General features: G+C 42.3%; 1 protein-coding gene across 1 annotated transcript in view; it reads left to right on the plus strand.

The window, feature by feature from the left end:
• ZFC3H1 (zinc finger C3H1-type containing) overlaps positions 1 to 22931 on the plus strand; it is a 162035-nt gene that overhangs the window by 83635 nt on the left and 55469 nt on the right. Inside the window, exons 14-18 of the mRNA XM_073620040.1 lie at positions 1059 to 1190; positions 4627 to 5181; positions 7210 to 7319; positions 22082 to 22213; positions 22306 to 22427. Coding sequence (XP_073476141.1) covers positions 1059 to 1190; positions 4627 to 5181; positions 7210 to 7319; positions 22082 to 22213; positions 22306 to 22427 — 1051 coding nt within the window. The remainder of the gene's footprint in view (positions 1 to 1058; positions 1191 to 4626; positions 5182 to 7209; positions 7320 to 22081; positions 22214 to 22305; positions 22428 to 22931) is intronic.

Here is a 22931-nt window from a genome sequence, read left to right on the forward strand (position 1 = left end):
CCTGCTAGGTTATATAAACTGGGACTAACACACACAGCAGAGTGCTTTAGGGGCTGTGGCCAAGCGTCAGATTTTTTTACATTGTTTCTGGACCTGCTCAATAGTCCAGCACTTCTGGACAGAACTGGGGACTTTCGTCTCATCAGCAATAGGCCTCCAAAACATTCTACACCCCAAGAATTGCCTGCTGGGAATTTTTGGGGATCTCCACATTTCAACCCATGCCAAAAGGCTCCTTCGTATCCTTCACTTTTATGCAAGGAAAACCATACTATTGTCGTGGAAGGGGTCACAGACATCCCTGAAATCCCTGTAGCTACAATTGATCAATGATGCGATACCTTTTAGGTTAGGAATAAAACTAAAACCTTTTACAAAATCTGGAATAAATGGCTGGCCAGCCCGCCCATTAACCCTTCCACAAAACAAATAGACAGATAGGTGGTGACCCCCAACAAACAAAGTATATAAAAACGGGGCACACGCCCACCTGCTGGTCATACAATCAAAGAAATATATACTTTTATGGTAACTCATTAGTGAATACAAGAGACAGAATAAATGAAAACTGTTATTATGCACAGTGAACTTGTAATGTAATATTATAATGCTGTGAATCACCAAAGTTTCTACCTTTTTGTGTATGTTGACACACAAGTTTAATAAAAAAAAATCTTTAAAAAAAAATTAAGATAAGTAATATGCAGGTAAGTCAAAATTCCTATCTTTGAGTACAGTAAAGGACACCGGTACCTTCCCTCTGTCTTGATCCCATTGCTTTCTAAAAAACTGGAACCTCATGGAGTGGGCAGGGTGATATGGATACGCGCTGGGGACAGCCCTATTAAACATTTTTGCAATTGTCCAATTACCAGAAGTTGTCAGCATAAACTTAGTCTGAAAATAATGCCTGCGTTCTACACTGTACTCTGAGATGAGGGATTTACAGCGGAAAGTCGAAATTCCCTTTTTTTAGATTCTGAAGCTTTCATTGCAATTTGTTGAGAAAATGTTTGACACCTGAGTAATTTTTTTTATATCTTTTTATTCTTTTTAAGATTGCCAAAGTACAGCATCGAGTTCTAGATACAAGGAGTCTTGCATTAAAATCTGGGGAAGAACTTGCACGGGCTAAAGCATTGGTTAGTCAAGAGTTGGGGAAAAGGAAGCTGGAGCCGAGCCCTGTTAAAGTAAGTGTAAACTTATTGTGTAATTACCCTGGGATGTGGGGGTAATCATTGCCAAGTTTGGAGTAACATTTTGTGAGTGTTATTGAAAAGCATTAATTTGAGATTTGCCCGTACTGCAAGGCTAACCAATCGTTTGTGTAGAAGACATAGAAAGGAGGCTTTGCTTACCCAATCCTCCACTCCTTTAGGCTGCTAGACCAGTTCCTACAGTTTCTTCTTCCCTCATGCTTCAGCAGTCTAAGCTCCCCTTCCTAAGGGAGCACTGCCTGGCAGGAAGCAGAGGATCGAGTAAGAGTGCTATTACTCTCCCCAGAATAAATTGAAGTCAAGCCTTGCATTGCGCTTCTAACTTAGTATAAGCAATTAAATCTTGACCAATTCAGGAAAACTCCTTTTTGTGATAGTCTAAATGTGTTCCTTGTTACTAAGGACTTGATTTCACTGCACTCAACTACTAATTGTTTGTGCAGCAAGAGTTAGTGGCCGTTATTGTGAACCTTTACTCCATGTTATGCTTTGTCTAAGGATCCAGAACAAGATGTCACGTATTGTCTTTTTTTTTTTCTTTTGAGAAACAACATCTCTGCTCATTTCTATTTTTACCTTAAGAGCCGGTTCACACTAGAAGCGGCACGACTTGCAGGTCGCCTCAACGAGGCGACCTGCACACGACTGCCACAGCGACTTGCAAAACGACTTCTGTATAGAAGTCTATGCAAGTCTCCCCCAAAGTAGTACAGGAACCTTTTTTCTAAGTCGGAGCGACTTGCGTCGCTCCGATTAGAACGGTTCCATTGTACAGAACGGAAGGCGACTGGTCAGGCGGCTAGGTCGCCTGACAAGTCGCCCCCGTGTGAACCGGCTCTTAATGCTCTTAAGCGACCTGTTATGGCCTTGTCCATTCTTTTCTAAAAACCTCTGGGTTTGTTTTCCTTGTAAATACTTTATTCAAGGCGTTTCTTTGATCAAACTACCCTTACCACACCCTGGGCCTCTTTAAGACCCGTATTTGGTTTTCTCTGCCCTGCAGAAACCACCCCTTGAACCAATTGGACGATTTCTGCTACAAGGTAGCCTACTTGGTGGCAATCACATCTGTTAGACGTGTCTATGAAATAGACTAGTAAGCGTGCCAAAAATACATATGAACATTGTTATGGGGCACTATCATCCAAAAATGTTTAGACCAAAAGTTGAAATGGACTTTCTTTCTACCCCTAAAAGAGAAACTTCACAACGCCTATGATTTTAGATTTTTTAAGGTTGTGTTTTTTGTAAAAAAAAAAAAAAAAAAAACTTTTTTTTTTTTTATGTGTAAAAATGTTTTTGTTTAACTGCTTCCCACCCGCCGTACACCAAATGACGTCCTCAGCTTTGAGTGGGGATATCTGATGCCTGTAGCTACAGACATCATTCACATATCGTCTTTTAGAGCCAGTGATTCTGTGCACCAAGCTGTTCCGCTGCTTGATCGTTCTTACGGGAGGCGAGAGGGAAATGTCACCACTCCCACCCGCCGTACACCAAATGACGTCCTCAGCTTTGAGTGGGGATATCTGATGCCTGTAGCTACAGACATCATTCACATATCGTCTTTTAGAGCCGGTGATTCTGTGCACCAAGCTGTTCCGCTGCTTGATCGTTCTTACAGGAGGCGAAAGGGAAATGTCCCCACCATTCCCAGCCTAGAGGTGAGATGTGGGGTCTTATTGACCCCATATCTCGCTGTAAAGAGAACCTGTCATGCCATATTCCTATTACAAGGGATGTTTACATTCCTTGTAATAGGAATAAAAGTGATAAAAAAAATTTGGGGGGAAAAAATGTCAGCTAAAATTTTTAAAATTAAAAAAAAAAAAAAAAATTTAAAGCGTCCCTGTGAGCTTGCACGCAGAAGCAAATGCATACGCAAGTCCCGCCCACATATGAAAACGGTGTTCAAACCTTATCGCCGCGAACGTTGGATCGAGAGCAATAATTTTGTTCCTAGGCCGCCTCTGTAACTCAAAACATGTAACCAGTAAAAAATTTTAAAGCGTCGCCTGTGGGGATTTTTACATAGCGAAGTTTGGCGCCATTCCACAAGTGTGTGCAATTTTGAAGCGTGACATGTTAGGTATCTATTCGGCTTAACTCCATCTTTTACATTTTGCAAAAACATTGGGCTAACTTTACTGTTTTCTTGGTTTTTTTTTTTTTTTTTTTTTTTTTTTTTTTTTTTTTTTAAAAAGCACAAAACTTTTTTTTTTTTTTTTTTTTTAACGCATTTGAAAAATTGCTGTGCAAATACCATGCAAGATAAAAAGTTACAATGACCGCCATTGTATTCTCTAGGGTCTCTGCTAAAAAAAATATATAATGTTTGGGTGTTCTATGTAATTTTCTAGCAAAAAAATATGATTTTTACTTGTAGGAGAGAAATGTCAGAATTGGCCTGGTAGGCAAGTGGTTAAACCTTTTAAATGCAAACTTGTTGGTGTTGTGACTTTTCTCTTTTAGTGGTACTAAAAAAAAGTCCCTTTTCCGATATACTGTACAAATTTTGGTCTAGATGTGTGTCTGAGTTAGCAGCTCTCTTGTACGGCACCATTTACAAGGACAAAGTAGTTTAGCGATTCAAGACTTGCCTTTCTTCCAAAGGTGGTGTCATCCCTCCACCTCAAAGAGATTTGCTTTTTCCTTCTTCTATGCCCAACCCCCAAAGGAGATTGTTGATGTGTGGATGTAGCCAGAGTCTACCTCGGAGTGAAGACCTCTATCGGGAAGGCTTTTTTATTTATTTATTTTTTGTCCTATCCCCAGGACTTTGCAGGGGGCATTCTGCTTCTTGAGCCACCATCTCTAAGTGAAGACAGCTAATCTCAAGAGTGTGCACCCTAAAAAAACTTGTTATACCTTTTCAAAAGATTATCATGTTAACTTCTAATTTTCTGTAGATGCAGATTTGGCCACGACGCTTTGAGTTGGGTCTGCTGGCACAGTTCTGTTAGCCTTGCTGTTGCCCTCCCTTCTTATTCATTGATGTCCCAGGGTCTATGACTATCATGCCTGTGTCCTGTACTGTTGATTAAGATAAAAGGCATTTTGACTTGCCTGTAAACTTTTGGAGTGCAGGACATAGGCAATCTTACCCTTTCTTGCCCCTGTTGCACTGCAGTACTTTCTACAAAATTGAGAACTTGCGTAGTAGAGTTGGGTTATACGGCAACTCTCAGGGTTGTGTCCTCAAAAGCTTTGCCAATGTTCAATCCCTGAAGGCACCAACTTAAAACTCAGGGACTATGAGCCTATGTTTACAGGTAAGTCAAGATTCCATTTCTTGTCAGTTTATATCTAAATGTACTGTTTAAGCAGTTTCTTGTTTTTAGCTAAATTAAACCTTTTGCATTCTGAATAAATAAGTATCTTGGTTTAACTAGTCTTATCATATTTTTAGGCTAGTAAGATCTTTAAACCAAATCCAGGATCGGACAGCCCCAGAAAGCAGTCTGCAGGGTCTATTGCACTTGAAAAGAAACGACTGCAAGAATTAGAAAAAGAATATGCTCTGAAAATTCAAAAACTAAAAGAAATGCAAGCTAGAAAATTTAAAGAACAGACTATTCATTATCCACCTGTGATTGAAGAGCAACCAGAGTTTGTACTACCACAGCCATCCCTCCTTGACCTCTCCCAGGACAAAATAACTCTTGACGCAGAGGAAAATGAGCCAGAAGATGAAGATTTATCTACCTCTGTTAAAGAACGACGGCGATCATTCCGTGATATAAACTCTTTTACCAAACCTAACTTGAAGCACCCGGAGCTTACGCCTTATAAGGACAGTAATGCTAAGCCTTCCAAGACTTCTACAGAGGGACCAGAACTGTTTATGGGTTTAAATATCGATGAACTTAGAAATCTTAATTCCTCCAGCTTTGACCTGTTGGCAGAGCTTCTTTCAAAGGGAGATTCACTACTAGTATCGCAGGACAAACTGTCTTCAGGAAAAGTGAGTTTTGTGCTTTCTTCTACGCCCAGACTGTGCACATGGTAGAGCTTCTTTCCAAATTTAGAATAAATTGCACTTGTACTCAATTTTAAAGTTTAAAAGTAAAAATTCTACCAATGTACTGACACCTTGAGCATCCTTCTATTTATATTAGCTAGAAAATGAAATTGTTACAGGGATCTAACTTTATATGGCTAAACTCTACCAATTGCTGTTTTAATATTTAATGAAAGTGCCTTTACTGGCTGTAGAGGAGAGGCAGTTAGCAGGATTTAGAGCCCATTAACACCATCATGTTCTGCTGCATCGCCTTAATTCACATTTATTAAGGTGCATTTAGATAAAGCACATTCCGGTGAATGGGTTGCTAATGCACAAGACATGCTGCATATTCTTAATACTACATTAAAGAGGAGCCACCCTCCCAGCAAGAAAATTAAGTCAGCAGCTACACATACTGTAGATGCTGACTTTTAATATTAGGACACTTACCTGTCTGGAATCCAGTGACGATGGCACCCCAGCCGATGTTTCCATCGGCTCTTGGGTGCTGCTGCCACCACCATTTGTTGTAAGGGAACCTGGCAGTGAATAATCCGGGCACCTAGCAGGGTATGGCATTGAAAGGGTAAGTCTCTAGCGCAGGACAGTCATTCGGGCACACAGCAGGGGTTAAGATATTTGCCATCTAGCAGCAGCCTCAGCTGGAGGGATCCGGGGAGGATGGCTGGGGGAGGAGGTCCAGATGGGGCATGCCAATGGTTGCTCTCAGAACAGTTTCGGGTCCCTGGAGCTGTGTGTCCTGGCTGCAGCCTCGGGACCATACAGGCAGCCGTGGCAAAGGATGAAAAGAGTTCCCAAGGGCAGGCCCTGCTCCAGTATTTAATTCCAGAGCTGGGTGTGATCTTGTGTCTAGGTATCCTAAGGCCTGGTGTCGGGTTGCCCCTCCTCTCTGGCCACATACAGAGAGCACACAGCCTTTGTTTCCACTAGGAACAGCAGGACAATGCTGTACTCTCCGAGGGGGGCGCCAGTGGTGCTAGGTATATAGCCTGCATGTGGTGAATCCACATGCAGACACAGAAGGAAGGCAGACTGCCCGATGCTTGGCTGAGAGGACAGAAGAAAGGCCTCAGCAGGAAACAGCTCCATGGAGCCTAGCATGGAGGCTGTGGTTTGCGTGTGGGCCCTGGGGTATGTGATGGCAGGCAACATGGCCTTGTGGGGATAGTGGTGGGAAAGAACCTGAGACAGAAATTTGCAAGAACCACTTGCAGGGTGTACAGAAGTTTTTATGATAGTGTAAAGTAACCTGAAAAGTCACCATGATTTTTCTTTTCCAACTACCGTATATACTCGAGTATAAGCCGACCCGAATATAAGCCGAGGCACCTAATTTTACCACAAAAAAAAACTAGGATACTGCGCAGCTACTGTAAGTGGAAAAAAGTGTCAACAATGCCTCACTGTGCCCATTTGCAGCCATAGGTCCCCCAAACTTCAAACTCGGTAGTTAAGGGTTCCTAGATGACCCCTAGCAAAATTTGGCGTCTCTGGACCCAAAGGGTCCCGAAATGACATTGCTGCAGATGGACACAGTTGACCAACTTTAGGGTCCCATATCTCGGGGCCACTTAGTGCTAGGAACCCAGTGGAACTAACACTATAACATATCCAAAGCTGGGGTCCCTAGCACCAAGTGGCCCCGAGATACGGGGCCCCAAAATCTGTTTGGAAAATGTCATTCTCTGCTGCAGAAAAGTGCTTGACTCGAGTATAAGCCGAGGGGGGCATTTTCAGCACAAAAAAAGTGCTGAAAAACTCGGCTTATACTCGAGTATATACGGTAAATTTAAGGTAGTGCAAATCAGTCTAAGTTCTTGACTCTCTTGGTAACTTTCTTGATAAATACCTTTTGTGTAACGGTTGTGCTTTTTAGATAGCCTATGCCAGAGTTTTATACTAAATCTTCCCAGTTATTGAATAAATTGAAAAATTACAGGTTTGTTTTTTTTGTTTTTTTTCTAGGTGACTCCTGTGGATATGGATTTGATTGCCACTCAGACAAAACAGGCAGATGTAAAACCTGTCCCTTTTGGGGCATATCAGAGCCCACTTCTTGTATTTAAGTCCTATAGGTAAGAAAAAAAACATAAGATAATGCTCTTTGGTTGTACATTGAATTGCAAATGTAGAAAATTATCATCTTTACTATTGTCAGATGTTCATAACGTGCTTCCTTAAAGAAAACTTGTCATGGAGGAATTGTTGGGGCTAGTTCCTTAAAGCGGTTGTAAACCCGGGGGGAGGAGGGAGGAATTGTAACACCTTTAAGTCCAAGGCATAATGGGCTAGTATTGCATACTAGCTCATTATGAAATACTTGCCTTAGAACAAAGCCCTTCAATGTCGCTCGCACACCGCTGAGACGGTGTCTCCCCTTTTCCGGTGTTTCTTCTTGGTTTGCGGGCTCCGGCGCTGTGAGTGGCTGGAGTCGCGATGACGTCACTCCCGTGCATGCAAGTTTAGGAGATATTGACGGTACCTACAGGTAAGCCTTATTATAGGCTTACCTGTAGGTAACAAGTAAAAAAATAAGACTTCCACTTTAAACATCATGCTGATACATTAATTAACTCACCAGGAGGAGCAGGTAGGTGCAAGTGAAGTTAAAACATGGAATTGCTAACCAAGAAGGCAAACTATTTGTTCTAAGTGTGACAGCAGGGTAAGTAGCATTATCAGGGTGGCAGCCACCTTGATTCATGAGAGGTTTTCTTTAAATTGTAAAATAAAAGCATATATCATGTAGTCGGTCCGTAATAGCATATATATAATAAAGTAGCGCTAAAAGCAAGACTTCATTTTTGTTTGTTTTTTACTGTCACTGGGGATATTTCCCTTCAATTCCTGTCTTATAGCGACCACCAAAACAAGCAAATATATCCTAAGTGAGGGAACCCTGGTTGTCACTAGAACTAGTGTCACCATTGGAGGATTTCCCAAATATTACAGTTCTGGTGCTGACAACCCAAAATTTGTGTGGGTTTTTTTTTCTTTCACTTCACATTCTTGGTGATGATAAACAGGGCAAATAGAGTGAAACTCTGTAATTTGGCAGAGACCGTAATAGAAACCTGACTGAGTTCCTAATCTCTCTCCAAAAAAAAAAAAAAAAACCTTTTAATTATGCCTTAAAGCTAATGTCCATGTTTCATTTCACTTTAAATAGTTAATTTGGACCAACTTCACAAAGTGCTGCAGTGCCTCTAAGCACTGTATGTGTACTGCATGTAACTTCAGCCACATACAGTATACAATGCTGGGTTCTGGCTGTGAGACAGACTTCCCAACTCACACTCAGAACAATACAGTGTTTTGTGTGAATGAATACAAAGCTTCCTCTGGCTGAGTGGGAGGGGCGTGCTGTTGACGTTGCGCTCTAATGCCCCGTACACACGGTCGGACTTTGTTCGGACATTCCGACAACAAAATCCTAGGATTTTTTCCGATGGATGTTGGCTCAAACTTGTCTTGCATACACACGGTCACACACAGTTGTCGGAAAATCTGATCGTTCTGAACGCGGTGACGTAAAACACGTACGTCGGGACTATAAACGGGGCAGTGGCCAATAGCTTTCATCTCTTTATTTATTCTGAGCATGCGTGGCACTTTGTCCGTCGGATTTGTGTACACACGATCGGAATTTCCGACAACGGATTTTGTTGTCGGAAAATTTTATATCCTGCTCTCAAACTTGTGTGTCGGAAAATCTGATGGAAAATGTGTGATGGAGCCTACACACGGTCGGAATTTCCGACAACAAGGTCCCATCACACATTTTCCATCGGAAAATGCGACCGTGTGTACGGGGCATTAGACTCGGCCAATCAGAGGAAGCTTTGTGTTCATGTTTTGTTCCGGTGTAAGACATGAAGTCTGTCTCACAGCCGGAACCCAGCACTGTATGTACTGTATGTAGCTACAAGTTACATGCAGTACATACAGTGCTTGGAGACACTGCAGTACTTGGTGAAGCAAATAGTTTGGACCAGCTTGGTCCATACAAACTATTTAATGTGACATGAAACTTGGACATCAGCTTTAAAACACTCCAGATAAGAAAACTCTGTTATCGTACATCACAGGACACAGCCATAGTAGTTACTATGTGGGTTATAGGCCACCTTCAGGTGATGGACATTGGCATGCCCTAAGACAAAAAGTCCACTCACTACAGTTTTTTTGCCAGTGTCTAAGGTGTTGGTCACGAGTAAAGATGTGCTATGCTGAGCTCCACTGGAGCAATCCTTGCTGGGGCTAGCCATGCAGCCGGATCCATTCAAAGTGTCTTTTTGACCTAATTGAATGGTACCTGGGCCTTGTTTCCGAAGAAACAAGGTTTTGCCTGTAAACGCTTCTCTTTTAGAGAGCTGGACCCCGGGATCCAGTACTTTTGGTATTGAGGCCATAAAGTTTTTACTGGCGGTGGTGCGATTACAGGTCCAGGGTTGTGGGTTTCCACCGAGGATCCCCAGCTCCTGAAGATTTGTAACGGAACCCACCGTGAAGGGTGAAGATTGGGTCTGTTGGTTCTACCACGTAGAACCCTGCGGCTGGAAAGGTAAGTGGAGTTTTCTAAGAAATTTTTTAATTTTCTTATGAATGTCTCCTTTAATTTAGTGAATGTTGTCATGCCTATGTTTCACCACTGGGGGGCTATATTGAGCACATACCTTCTCACGCTTCCTCAGAGAGCAGTTCCTTTCCTCCAGCCAGCAGCAGTCCTCCGGTAAGTCTGGGGGGGGTTTCTTCCCTACCAGAGGCCCCCCACCTGTGCTATTTTCTCCCCCTCTTCACAAGGAGAGGCAACAAAAAAAAAAAAAACGAACGGCACGCCGCCCTACTCGGCGACTTCCAGGCTCCCTCCTCACTATTTTTCCCCCTCACAAAAGCGATCCCATAGGATCAGAGGCCTGCGCTCGCGCGGGAAAGATCTTCTTTTTTTTTTTTTTTTTTTTTTTTTTTTTTTTTTAAAGAGAGGGGGCGTGTAGGCGACAGAGGGGGGAGGGGCTTAGCACAACATTGGCGTCCAGTGCGGGAGAGTGTTTAAAAGCACCATTTTTACTGCTGCAAGCTGCTGAAGGACACAAGAGTAAGGGTGGCATGAAAGAGGTTTGGTAACACAGCCATTCCTTTTGACACATTTACTATTGCATCAGGCTGAGCATTAATAGCAGCGGCAGGGCTGGACCATTGCTCAAGTGGATGCGTTCCTTCTGGTAGTACCTCTGCTTTGTGCATTGGGCTATGGTCGGAAGGGGTGGGGGGTAAAAACACTTTAAAAAAGGGCTCCAGAAAGACTTCTATTGTCACAAGTAAGCCTAAAACCATCTCAAAAAAGATGGCATTCTCCCCTGAGAGTGATATGGCTGGTCAGAGTGAGCTATCAGGGACGTTGGGTGTTGCAGCTGCTCCTAACGCTGCCGCCCCTGTTTATATTACTGAAGAGGTTTTTTTCCTCAACCATTGTTGGCTTGGAGCAAAAATTGATTCTTTAATCATATCTCAGAGTGGGACTAAGCGTAACAGGCCCCCGTCCATTACTCAGGACCCTCAAACTGAGGGGGCAAGAGATGATGATCTTTCAGGGGACCAGGAAGAGGCTGGTGACTCCTCTTCTGAAGAGTCTAATACGGATGGATCAGGTTCAAAGGAAAGGTTGTTGGTACAATCTCTCACTGAATTGGTCCACTCCACAGTTTTTCTGCCGGTAGCGCAGTCAGTGGTTGAGCCCACTTCTGGTTTGGGTTCGCTAAAACCTCCCCAAACTATTCATGCTTTTCCTATCCATTCATTGTTAAAAAAAAAAGCTTATGTATTCTGAGTGGGAGCACCCAAATAAACAGTTTTTTCCAACAAAAAAATTTTCAACACTTTATCCTATGGAGGATAAAAAGTGGGGGGATTTCAGCAATTGATGCTGCTATATCCTCTGGGAACAAAAACCTGACTTGTCCTTTAAACAATGCTCAAATGCTAAAGGATCCAACAGATAAAAAGTTGGATTTCCTTTTTAAAAATATTTTGCTCCCAGGTTCAGTGGTTCAGCCATTGGGGTATCTCGGTCCTTAAAGGACCAGTTTAAAGAGGTACTCAAGGTTATTCCCAATCAGCAGGCCCAAGATTTCGCCGGGATATCAGAGGGGTTGTGTTTTACAGTAGACGCTATGAAAGATTCTATTCTCCAGGCCTCACGGCTTATGCTAGGGCTGATACATGTGCGTATTATCTTATGGTTGAAAAATTGGTCAGCCGAAGCGCCATGCAAAAGCTCTTGGCCAGTTTTCCATTTCATGGTGAACGATTATTTGGGGACGATCTGGATAAGTATATCCTAAGAATTTCTAATGGAAAAAGTTCCCTTTTACCAGTTAAGACGTTTAAGCGCTTTTCTTTTAAACAAGCTTCTTCAGTGCCAGGAGCATCATCCTTCAGGCAGTCACGACGGCCTCCACCGTTGGGTTCAAGAAGTAAACCTCAGGGTCATTTGCAGGGTCAAGAGGACCTGGGGGAGGAAGCCCACAAAACAAAATACTAAAACCTCCTTATGAAGGGGTGTCCCCGCTCGCCCGAGTGGGGGGAAGACTTCTGCAGTTTTCAAGGGTCTGGCAGGAACAATGTTGGGACAGATCGGTGGCTTCCTCAATATCTCTAGGTTACAAACTAGAGTTCCGAGAGTTCCCGTCTCATCGTTTTCTCAGATCAAACGTTCCCAGAGATCCAGTAAAAAAGAAGTCTCTCTTTCTAGCTTTGAATCCTCTCTTGTCTCAGAGTGATATTGGTGATCCCCTTGGAAGAGCGAGGATGAAGTTTTGCAGTTTCAATTGAGACTACTGCAAAACTGTATCCTGTCAACTTGGAACAAGAAGGTCCAAGCTCTGGATTTCCCAATGCGTTTTTCCCCCAAAGTGCGTCAAAGCCTCTGTTGGTTGATATCTAAGAATCTTCAAAAAGGAAAATCCTTTCTACCAGTTACCTGGAAGGTTGTAACAGATGCCAGCCTTCTGGGCTGAGGAGCAGTCCTGGAAGAAGCATCTGTCCAAGGGCAATGGTCCAAATCAGAAATGACCCTGCCCATCAATATTCTAGAGATTCGGGCAGCACGCCTGGCCCTGAAGGCCTGGATGCTCAGATTACGGAATTGTCCTGTCAGAATCCAACAATGCCACAACAGTGGCCTATATTAATCACTAAGGGGGCACAAGAAGTCGTACGGCCCAGAGAGGTCAATCATATCCTAACTTGGGCAGAAGACAACATTCCTTGTCTATCGGCAATCTTCATTCCAGGAATAGAGAATTGGCAGGCGCACTACTTGAGTCGCCAACAGTTGTTCCCGGGGGAGTGGTCTCTTCACCCCGACATCTTTCTGTCAATATGTCAAAGATAAGGAATTGCGGACGTGGATCTTCCAGGTTCAACAAAAAGATAACTTTGTGTCAAGGACAAGGGATCCGATGGCATTCGGAGCAGATGCCTTGGGTTTTTTCCATGGGATCAGTTTTCACTGATCTATGTGTTCCCTCTTGTTCTGCTACTTCCATGGCTTCTTCGCAGGATCAAGCAGGAAGGGAAGGAGGTGATTCTTGTGGCCCAGGAGATCTTGGTTTGCAGAGATTGTAAAAATGGCGGTAGGGAACCCATGGACCCTACCGCCATGGCCAGACCTTCTCTCGCAAGGTCCAGTATTTCATCCTACCTTGCAAACGCTAAATTTAACGGTTTGGCTATTGAGACCCACATTCTGAAAGACCATGGGCAGTCAGCTTCAGTAGTTTCTACTTTGGTTAATGCTAGGAAGCCGGCCTCCAGAGTCATATACTATAGAATCTGGAAGGCATATGTCGCCTGGTTTGAATCCAGGGGTTTGCACCCCAGGAAATATGTCATAGGTAGGATCCTTGAATTTCTACAGATGGGTTTAGAAATGAAGCTGGCTAAGTACTTTCGAAGGTCAGGTATTGGTTTTATCGATGTTTTTTCAACGACCGCTTGCTTCACACTCTGGTTCGTAGCTTTATTCAGGGGGTAATGCGGATAAGGCACCCCGAACCCATGGGACTTAAATTTAGTCCTGTCTGCGTTACAGAAGCAGCCTTTTGAACCAATACGAGATATTCCCTTGGTCCTCTTGACAAGGAAATTAATTTTTTTGGTTGTGATACCTTCTGCAAGAAGAGTATCAGAGTTGGCCACTCTTTCTTGTAAAGAGCCATATTTGAATATTCATAAAGATAAGATTGTATTATGGCCTCATCCTAATTTCCTACCGAAGGTAGTGTTAGGTTTTCATTTAAACCAGGATATTATTTTGCCTTAATTTTTTCCAGAACCTCGTTCTGCGGAAGAAAGGTAACTGCATTCTCTTGATGTGATGAGTGCTGTCAAGGTCTATTTGAAGGCGACCGCTCAGATTCGTAAAACAGATGTATTGTTTGTGTTTCCAGAAGGTCCTAAAAGAGGACAGGCAGCGTCGAAATCTACTACTTCTAAATGGATTTGTCAAGTGATTGTTCAAGCTTATGGTTTAAAAAGGGAATTTCCACCTTTTCATATTAAAGCACACTCCACCAGGGCTGTTAGTACTTCCTGGGCAGTGCATCACCAAGCCTCCATGGCTCAGATCTGCAAGGCCACAACTTGGTCTTCAGTCCATACATTTACCAGATTCTATTAAGTAGATGTAAAAGTTCATGAGGATATCACCTTTGGGCGCTGTGTACTGCAGGGTGCAGTATAAGTCCTCTAGTCTCTTAGTGCCCTACTTTTTGTTGTCTCCCTCCCTTCAGTTGGCATTTCTATGGGACATCCCACATAGTAACTACTATGGCTGTGTCCCGTGATGTACGATAAGAAAATAGGATTTTTAAAACCGCTTGTCCCTCCCTTCTTTGGTATACACACATATTGCTTTGCTACAAAAACTGAGGTACTCCCAGTAATGGGAGGGGTTATATAGGGAGTGGACTTTTTATTTTAGGGCATGCCAGTGTCCATCACCTGAAGGTGGCCTACAACCCACATAGTAACTACTATGGCTCTGTGTCCCGTGATGTACTTCAAAGAAAAGGATTTTACAGGTAAGCTGTTTTAAAAATCCTATTTTTTTTGTCCATTGGAGCACACGGGAAGTCAGGGTTACTCTGCCACCTTCAGCTAATATTACTGTAGGCTTGCTCAGAATATAATCCCTCCCACTACCAGCATGCTTGTGCCCTAGGAGGTTGGATGTCTTTTCTCTGGAGTTTCTCTGGAGTTTTTCTTACCTTTTTCTTCATCAGATATGGCCCAACGTGAGGGTCACCAGGTTAACCACTTAATGACCAGCCTCGTTTTGGATTTTAGGTGTTTACATGTTTAAAACATTTTTTTTTGCTAGAAAATTACTTAGAACCCCCAAACATTATATATGTTTTTTTTCCTAACACCCTAGAGAATAAAATGGCGGTTGTTGCAATATTTTTTTTTGCACCGTATTTGCGCAGTGGTCTTAAAAGAAAAAAGTCACTTTTTTGAATAAAAAAAAGACAACCGTAAAGTTAGCCCATTTTTTTAATACTGTGAAATCTAATGTTACGCCAAGTAAATTGATACCCAACATGTCACGCTTCAAAATTGCCCTCGCTCGTGGAATGGCGTCAAACTTTTACCCTCAAAAATCTCTATAGGCGACGTTTAAAAAATTCTACAGGTTGCATGTTTACAGAGGAGGTCTAAGGCTAGAATTATTGCTCTTGCTGTACCGGTCGCGACGATACCTCACATGTGTGGTTTGACCACCGGTTTCATATGCGGGCGCTACTCGCGTATGCGTTCGCTTCTGCGCGAGCTCGTCGAGACGGGGGGTTTTGAAAAACATTTTTTAAATTTATTTTACATTATTTTATTTTTACACTGTTTTAAAAAAAAAAAAAAAAAGTGTCACTTTTATTCCTATTACAAGGAATGTAAACATCCCTTGTAATAGAAAAAAGCATGACAGGACCTCTTAAATATGAGATCTGGGGTCAAAAAGACCTCAGATCTCATATTTACACAAAAATGCAATAAAAGAGTCATTTGAAAAAAAAATATGCCTTTAAGAGGCGTGGGCGGAAGTGACGTTTTGACGTCGCTTCCGCCCAGCAGTGTCATGGAGACGAGTGGGCATCATCTTAGCCTCACTCGTCTCTAGGCACAGCACAGAGCAGGACACTATCGCCTCCGCCGCTACCGACGGCTCCGGTAAGCGGCGGAGGGGGGCCCTCTCCCGCCACCGATTAAAAGTGATCTTGCGGCGAATCCGCTGCAGGGACCACTTTTATCAGAAAGCCGACCGCCGCACGAAAACGGGGATACCGGGGTTATGGCAGCTAGATGCTGCCATAACAACGATATCCGCCGGCAAAGTTTGGACGTACATCGGCGTGCGGCGGTCAGCAAGTGGTTAAAAGAAGGCCAGGGGCATGTACTCATTCACAGATATTTTTTTTATATTTTTTGCGTATAGTGTGAGATCATCCATATAAATGGGTGCTTTGAAAACATCACTCAGAGGTTATAGGAACATCTCAGGGTCATCAGTTGTCCCTTCAGTATGCTATGGTTGCCTACAGTACTCTTTATTTTTGTTAGCTAGATCCACATAGTTCAGTTTTCTGTGCAGACACATGAGACTCTGCTGAGAGGATGACCATGGACTGGCTACTTAGTTGCATAAAAGTGCATGCTTGCATGGTTTTAAACATGTGTAGTTATGCACTGAGCTAGCATCAGCATTATCTATGGCAGGTGTCTCCAAATGTTCTAAGCAAAGGGCCAGTTTACTGTCCTTCAAAATTTAGGGAGCCAGACTGTGGCCACTGAGAGAAAAAAATGTTCTGGCGTCAGTGGGAGTAAACCATGCCGCATCATTTGTGTCAAAGGGAGGAGTTTTGCCCCATCATTGGTATCAATGGAAGGAATTGTGCTCTTTGTTCCAGCGCTGACTTCTGAAGGTTTATGATCCAGTCACACCTTCGTAAAGTTTGAGCTGTCCACACCACATTGTTGTCCAGAACTTCCATTAACTGTTCCCTCAACAGGGGCCATCCCTCTATTCCACAGTGGTTAGTTTGGAAGACATGAAGTGAGGAAGGGATTGAGAGGAGAATTCTAGCTTTCATCCCTTAGGAAATATCTTTAACACCCAAGCATTTGATAAGGCTGACTGAGCAATTGCTCACAAGCCAACAGATGTCTTCCCACTTTGGAAAATAGGGGCACTTTTTCTTGCTGAGAGGAGTTAACTACAAACTTTGGGGACTTGATCTCCAGAGTTTGCAGGAGAACTAATTGCCAAGCCTGGGCTTGGTTTTGGAGGTCGAGACCTTAAAGTAACAAAAGGAACCCTTCTTGGCCTCCAACGTGGGATAAGCAGGCCCAGACTATATAAGTGGACTATGCATTGTACTGTAAACCCTGCTCTAAATGCATCTAAAAAAAAAAAAATTAGATCACTATCAACCATTTCATCTAACAAGGCATGTATGGAAATATCTATGTATCTAGATGCATCTTCAGCTGGAGTTTTTTCTTCCCCAGGGGAATTTTCAATTTCTCTGCCCCCAGACTCATACTCTTTAATCTAGGAGTAACCTAACTCTTCACATCTGCGTATGGGTTCTGGGACTGATGGCAGCCTCAATTAGGCTATTTGTAGCTAATCGTTGCTATTGCTCATCACTCATTTGGACTGCTTTTGGACATCCAAACAGTCCCTGAATTTTGTTCTATTCAGGGTCTATGAATACTCACTTTGTGACCTGTGCTCCACTTCAAGATATTGAATTTACAGTTAAGTCAAATACCATAATACCTTTTTTTTTCTTGTTCCTTTCATTGGGGGTCCCTCTTGATTATTTTCAGTTTCTTTAGATTGGCTTTCTATTGCTGCATTCTTGATTGTACCACCCTACTATTTGCTACTGATAAGGAGATTTTTATACCTACCTCACTTATATGGAGTGATTAAACCTTTTCCTATATAAGAATTAAAAACGAATGATAACAGTGCGAAAAGATAAACAATTACATTTATTTACACAGAAAAGGAACGTTAGAGATTACCAAATACAAAGTGGAGGATACAACCATAAAACAGAGACCAATGATACAAAATATTGCTATAATGGTCATACACATGCTAGCTAGAGATTAATAATATATTAACGCAAAATCCTACAGTAGAGAAGGTTACAGAAAAGAAGAGACAGAAGATAATAGAGATACATTGTATAGAGAAGTCTTACGTAACCATCCTTCATCTCTAGACCGTCAGCACAAGAGAATTGGCAGTGATCTGTGTTGTAATATATACACATTTGTAAACCCCCCCCCCCCCCCTTCCTTCCATATGCTAAGGCATTGCCACATTCTTTCAAGGGTGGGGGGTTGCACATAACACTTGACCAACTGGAGGTCTTTACATGTCATAAACCCCTCTCTGCCCAACCCTATTTAAGTAAAACAAGTTTGATAACACTACTACTCCCAGTCAGCCTCACAACCCCCAAGTAAATCCCTCCAGGCAAGGGACAGTACATCTATAAACCAGGTGATAAACAGAGCTTAAACCAGAGCTGTTTTATGATGTCAGCTGTTCTCAGAATGTCCAGGCAATTTCCTGACACACGGCTTTAAGTCATATTGCATGTCCATTTATGAATGTTGATTATCATTGAAGGTAAAAATCATAGGTCTCACATTTCCACATCACTACAAACATAATGCCTGGTACACACAATGAGATTATCAGACGAATGATCGTCCTTTTTTTTTTTTTTTTCATGCTAATCTCAGATCGAACTAGAAGAGTTTACTAAAGTCCTGAAAATTCTCGTACAACAGAATACAAATTCAGAAGTGATGTGTTGTAATGCATCTTTATTGCATTTTCGAACGACAGCTGATAAAATGAAAATCGTTCAATCTGGCATTGTTCGAAAAAAAATTTCTTGCATGTCTGTTCGGATAACATCGGATGAACTGTTATAATCGGCTCTCGAATGCTCTATATGAATGATACGATTATCGTACGATTGCTTCGAAAGCGGTATTTTTCGTACGATTTTATGATCATGTGTACAAGGTTGGAGCAACTATCTACTTTCTTGCCAACCTCCTTTAGTCAAGGCATATATATCAGCCAGTGCCCTCCAGTAAGCAGTCTGTGCACAAGAATTTTTTTTTCTTTAAGAGTACATCTACTAATATACTGCTAATGCACTCAGTTATTGAAACAGAACTATTATGTAATTTATTAGCATATAGAATTATTATTCTAATGTAAATCTGTACTTTGAGGCCTGAAGCATGTGCTGTTTTAAATCTATTGATTTGCTGTAATAAAGAGGCTGTGAGATTGACATACACAAGGTGGCATCCTTTTACCATTGCTTTAAATGCCTTGTGTTGTGGTTGATCTTTTAGCCTTTTTTTTTTTATTTTTTTTTTTTTTAGATCTACAGAAGGTACTTCACATTTTGTAGCCTTTAAAATGACTTTTGAGTACATCACAAATGTATTGAATTAATGATTACTTTTTAGAAATATTATTTTTCTGATCACAAATTGATGACATGGCTGCTAGTTTCTAGATACATGTATTTGAATCTTGGCTGTATGTAAAAATTGAATACTAATTCCTGAAAATGGTAATGGGAGAAAACCATAAAATGTAAATCGAGGTAGGCAGTAGAGCAAAAGAATAATTGCAATCCCTTTAAAGCTACTTGAAACCGGTCAGGATTCAAATTATTTGTGTGTTGTGTTTTTTTTTTTTTGTTTTTTGTTTTTTTTTTTTTATTTAGAGGATTTGCATCAGTTAACAAAAGAATTCATAACTGTATATATGAGTCTGACAGTTGTTCTCAAACATTTGCAAGGCAAATTTGCAAAAAAAAAAATAAAACCCAGAAAAATCGCAGATGGGTACAGTATTATAGCTAAACAGGGTGATGGGATTCAGTTGAGAGTAAACAGTAAGGTCTCCAGGGATTTAAGATGGGCCGCAAAATAGGAACCTATGCCTAGGAAACCTCAAAGCATAGTGTATATAAATGTACAAACGTCAGATAAGGCAATGTGTGCCTTAATCTGTGCATATCCAAATTGTTTTTTTTTTTTTTTTACCCTGTTAGTAGAATACAGAGAGAGAATAAGAAAAAGCAAGAAGAGAGGAGAAGCGGCAAGATAAAGGATTGTTCCAGGTGGGGGGTGACTCAATGAAGAGCAAGGGCCCAGACACTGTTTGGATTAAACGTACTGCAGGTATTCATCAGAGAAGTGAGAGATTACAATAGCACCATCTGGTCTTGTGCTCCTTGGTTTTGTCACGAAGGGCCGAAGTAAGGTCTTCCAGTTGCTCAATATCATACACCCTTGTGAGCCATTGTGTGACTGTTGGGGCAGATCGTTGTTTCCACATACCAGGGATGCAAGCTCGAGCTGCGTTTTAACAGGTGCTTAACCACTCAGCCGACCGCCGCACGCCGATGTACGTCCAAAGTTTGCCGGCGGATATCGTTGTTATGGCAGCAGCTAGCTGCCATAACCCTGGTATCCCCGTTTTCGTGCGGCGGTCGGCTTTCAGATAAAAGTGGTCTCTGCGGCGGATTCGCCGTGAGATCACTTTTGTCGGTGGTGGAAGAGGGGCCCCCCCCTCCTGCTGCGATCCAGTGCCCTCTGGCGCTTACCAGAGCGGTCGGTAGCGGCGGAGGCGATCGCGTATGTCTCCCTGCTGTGCCTGGAGACGAGTGAGGCTAAGATGGTGCCCACTCGTCTCCATGACACTGCAGGGCGGAAGCGACGTCAAAACTTCACTTCTGCCCATACGTCTTAAAGGCACATTTTTTTTCTAAATGACTTTTTTTTTTTAATACATATTGCATTTTAGTGTAAATATGAGATCTGAGGTCTTTTTGACCCCAGATCTCATATTTAAGAGGTCCTGTCATGCTTTTTTCTATTACAAGGGATGTTTAGGAATAAAAGTGACACAATTGTAAAAATAAATAAAATCATGTAAAATAAATAATAAAAATAAAAAAAACATTTTTAAACCCCCCCCCCTCGACAAGCTTGCGCGCAGAAGCGAACGTAGCGCCCGCATATGAAAACGGTGGTCAAACTACACATGTGAGGTATTGCCGCGATCGTTGGAGCAAGAGCAATAATTCTGGCCCTAGACCTCCTCTGTAAAGCAAAACATGCAACCTGTAGAATTTTTTTAAACGTCGCCTATGGAGATTTTTGAGAGTAAAAGTTTGACGCCATTCCACGAGCGGGCGCAATTTTGAAGCGTGACATGTTGGGTATCAATTTACTCGGCGTAACATTATCTTTCACAATATAAAAAAAATTGGGCTAACTTTACTGTTGTCTTCTTTTTTTTTTTTCAAATTTAAAAAAGTGAATTTTCTCCAAAAAAAACACGATTGTAAGACCGCTGCGCAAATACGGTGTGAAAAAAGTATTGCAATGACCGCCATTTTATTCTCTAGGGTGTTAGAACCCTCAAACATTATATATTGTTTTTTTCTAAGTAATTTTCTAGTAAAAAAAAAACTTATGTAAACACCTAAATTCCAAAAGGAGGTTGGTCCTTAAGTGGTTAAGCAAAGATTTGTGGCATCGCTTCTTTGATCGTGGTATGAGATTAAGCAGATTTGCAGCTGGGTCATCCAGTAGGAAAATGTTGGTTAATTTGTGTATACCGTATTTTTCGCTCCATAAGACGCACCATTGCCATCAATGCAGCAGCCTGACCATTGCCATCAATGCAGCAGCCTGACCAGTGCCATTGCTCGGGCTGCTCTGTCTCCTCAGCATGTGTTAGGTCGGGCGCTCGTGGGGGCCTGGGATGTCTTCTTCCGGGACTAGCATTGCGACCGTGGTGGCGTCGGGGGGGCATTGCCGGGGGGGGGGGGGGCGTGTTTTTTGGGGGAAAGTGTATCTTATGGTCTGAAAAATGTGTCCAGTCATAGCACAGGTTGCCAGAAAGTGAAAAGCCCAGGACACTCCCAGAAAATGAGAGAGAGTGCCTTCAGACGAGCCTCATCTCCAACATCGATCGTTCTGTTGCGGAAACAACTTGGCAAGGACCGATGGAGTTCTATACCAATGTGTCATTATCTTGTATGTGGTTTCCTGGTATCTGCTGCATAGGGGAGATTTATGTGCAATAAAGAGTATACACTCCTTTTGTGGGCCAGAGAAAGTCACCCCTAGCTCCCCTTCCCATTTAACAGGGAAGGAGGGGTCAGAAAAGGCATGAAGTTCCAGAAAGTGTTTGTAAGAAGTAGAAAGATTGTCGAATCGGGTCCCTTCCCAGAAATAGCTCTTTGCATGCAATACTCTAGGGAACAGTGTATGTTTAGGTAAAGATTGCAAGAAATGGGACAACTGGAGTGCCCTCCATTGAGGCAGAAAAGAAGTGGACGAACTGGGAACAAAGTCCTCGTTGCAAGCCAGCCATTGACACCTAGGACTTGAGAGGCGGGCATTGGGCCTTTAGGTGATAATGATCTGAAGTAGGTATCAGTAAGTCCAGGTAGAAATCTCGGATGTCCTATTATAGGCGTCATAGGGGAGGGGAAGCTCTCCAATGAAGCCAATTTTAAAAAAACCTACCTATTTCGGCTAAGACAGGGCCTATTAGTGGGTGACTGGTAAGGTGAGATACATATTGTTTACCTGCCCATGGTAGCCCTGCAAGTGGTGCACCCGACGCTTCCTGCTCCAAAATGACCCATAGTTTAAGAGTCTGGTGTCAAATTGTTTGTATTAATTATGAATCCACAATCTTTTTTTGCAGATTCAGTCCATATTTTCGCACAAAAGAGAAGCTGCTTCTGAGCTCTGTATCTTATAGCAACATGATCGAACCCAAGACTTTTTTCTGTCACTTTGACCTTACAGGCACATGCAATGATGATGACTGTCAGTGGTAAGTTGGAATACCTACCAAGGTCTCCTTTTTCAGCATCAAATGAGCAAATCATACTGAAAGTACTACTTTTTTACATTTTAACTTTCTAGGCAACACATGCGTGATTGTACGCTCAGTCGTAAACAGCTATTTCAAGATATTTTGTCTTATGACTTGGACTTGATTGGATGCTCTGAGAAGAGTACTGACGATGAAATTATAGCTGCAACTGGTATGTTTGCATTACTATTTTCAATCCAAGTTTTTAGCTAAATGATGGGTGCAATTTTACTCAATGTTTCCCATATGCCATTACCCTGATTTTCTGACTAATAGTTAAACGTGCAGAACTCTGGTGCAGGCCCCATAATGTGCTGGTTTCTATATAGTCCAGTGTTTTCTTCACTAATATCAAAGCGCTTGCACCTTACATAGATGATGGCTTTCGACATGTCTACATGTAGATTAACAGGCCATTCTCTGGGAGCTGTAAGAACATAGAAAAGAGGACTCTGGTTGTACCATGATTTGCTTTGGAAATGGGAGTGCTGTCCAGCCAGGGCATTGAAGAGGATTTAAGCTGTGGAATCTGTGTGCAAAAGACTAGTCACTACATTTGTCTATAGCTTGTCATGTCCCCATAATGTGCATTGTGCCCTAACCTTTCCTGTGTCAAGTTATTTTTCTAAAAGATTCAGGCTAAAAATATACTTTATTATATGCACTTCTGTATAGG

The sequence above is a fragment of the Aquarana catesbeiana genome, linkage group LG03, assembly GCF_042186555.1.
Source record: "Aquarana catesbeiana isolate 2022-GZ linkage group LG03, ASM4218655v1, whole genome shotgun sequence".
NCBI lineage: Eukaryota > Metazoa > Chordata > Amphibia > Anura > Ranidae > Aquarana > Aquarana catesbeiana.